Below are 1,495 nucleotides of genomic sequence, written 5' to 3'. Positions count from 1 at the left end.
TTAATAATTTAGATTAACATATGTTAAGGTATTTAAATTGATATTATTTATTAGAAAATAAAATATTAATTGAATGTATTTTTTTATATTATATAATTGATTGTAGATCAATAAAATGATATTACTTGATGAAAAAATTAATAAGTTAGATGAACGTATATAATCATTTTAGATTGAAAACTATATTACATATTTAAATCTAAAATGTATTATTTATTAAAATAATAAAATATTAATTGAATGCATTCTTTGTATTATATAATTTATTATAAATCGTTAAATTATATTACTTAATGAGAAAATTACTAATTTAGATGAACGTATACTTTGTCTTATACAATTCATTTTAAATTGAAAACTATATCTTATTAGAATTATCTACATCTAAAATGATGGCTATTTTTAATACATAATTTGAGACACTTGTATAATATACAAAAATAAGAATAAAATCAAAAAATATTTTTTAATTTTATCTTTAATTTCCCAATTTATTTAACTAATTCATTAATAAGAACATTACCATTTGATGAAATCAAATCTCAAAAGAATTACTGACAAAGGGATCAAATGAAACAAAAAAATTGTGTTTGAACTAAAAATGCAAGTTTTATTTGCTTCACCAGAGCCAAAACAGGCACTAAATATGTAATTCTCTATCATTACAAAATTATCTTCTAATTTTGTGTTGTAAGGAATGTAACAATTGGCATGTCCATAAAATCCCATTAGCTATGCATATAAATCCTCACAAGACGTGCAACACAAGCGTCAAGTATGACCTCTTCGTGGGGGGGTTCAAGAACCATAGTTCAGATTAACGTTTAACTCAATTAGTAAAAGTATTACCCTTATAAAATAATTTAACAAGAGTAATACAAATTAATTCCATAAATATCACATTTCTTTATATAAATGCAGTAGAGAGAAAGCGGAGATGAAGCATTATTACACTTGACAAAAATTTAATCTTGGAATGAGAAAGCAAGTGAAACAAGCCAGGAAAAAAAAAATCATCTACTAACCTAATTCAAAAACTGATTGTGAGAATTCTTGGCAAGACATAATATACATCGGATATGCATATTTGAACATTACAACTCCACCTAACTCTCCCACCAAAATTCATTGGCACAACCTTTACTAGACCACAATGGAAACATGGAAGAACAGTTATGGTCTGTAAGTTGTGAATGCTACTAAAGCAGATACATTCATTTATGGATGCTCATGCTGGGATCGAATCTGAGCTACTGCTTTGAACAGAATGTGTTTTTCTCTCTGCTTGGAGGGACCGACATAGCGATTCAAGCTTTTCCTTCTGATTTCTTGTTTTCTCTAGTTGTTTCTTCATGCGTTCACGCTGCTCATAGAAGAAGAATGTAATTATGCTTAAGTGCATGAACTACAATTAGGTATAAGGAAGTTCACAAATCTATTAGAAGAGTAAATAAAATTCACAAATTTCTGCCTTTGGAGTATAACTTGACTTCTC

The 1,495-nt window shown here is 27.1% G+C and overlaps 1 protein-coding gene across 2 annotated transcripts in view; it reads right to left on the bottom strand.

Moving 5' to 3' along the window:
• LOC105161104 (alpha-taxilin) overlaps nucleotides 924-1,495 on the bottom strand; it is a 7,789-nt gene continuing 7,217 nt past the window's right edge. For both annotated transcript variants that reach the window (XM_011078690.2, XM_011078691.2), the window contains exon 12: nucleotides 924-1,363. In XM_011078690.2, coding sequence (XP_011076992.1) covers nucleotides 1,229-1,363 — 135 coding nt within the window. In that variant the 3' untranslated portion in view covers nucleotides 924-1,228. The remainder of the gene's footprint in view (nucleotides 1,364-1,495) is intronic.

This window comes from Sesamum indicum, linkage group LG4 (assembly GCF_000512975.1).
Source record: "Sesamum indicum cultivar Zhongzhi No. 13 linkage group LG4, S_indicum_v1.0, whole genome shotgun sequence".
In the NCBI taxonomy this organism is placed as follows: Eukaryota; Viridiplantae; Streptophyta; class Magnoliopsida; order Lamiales; family Pedaliaceae; genus Sesamum; species Sesamum indicum.
The sequence above is the reverse complement of the archived record's forward strand: the minus strand, read 5'-3'. Positions and strand labels throughout refer to the sequence as shown.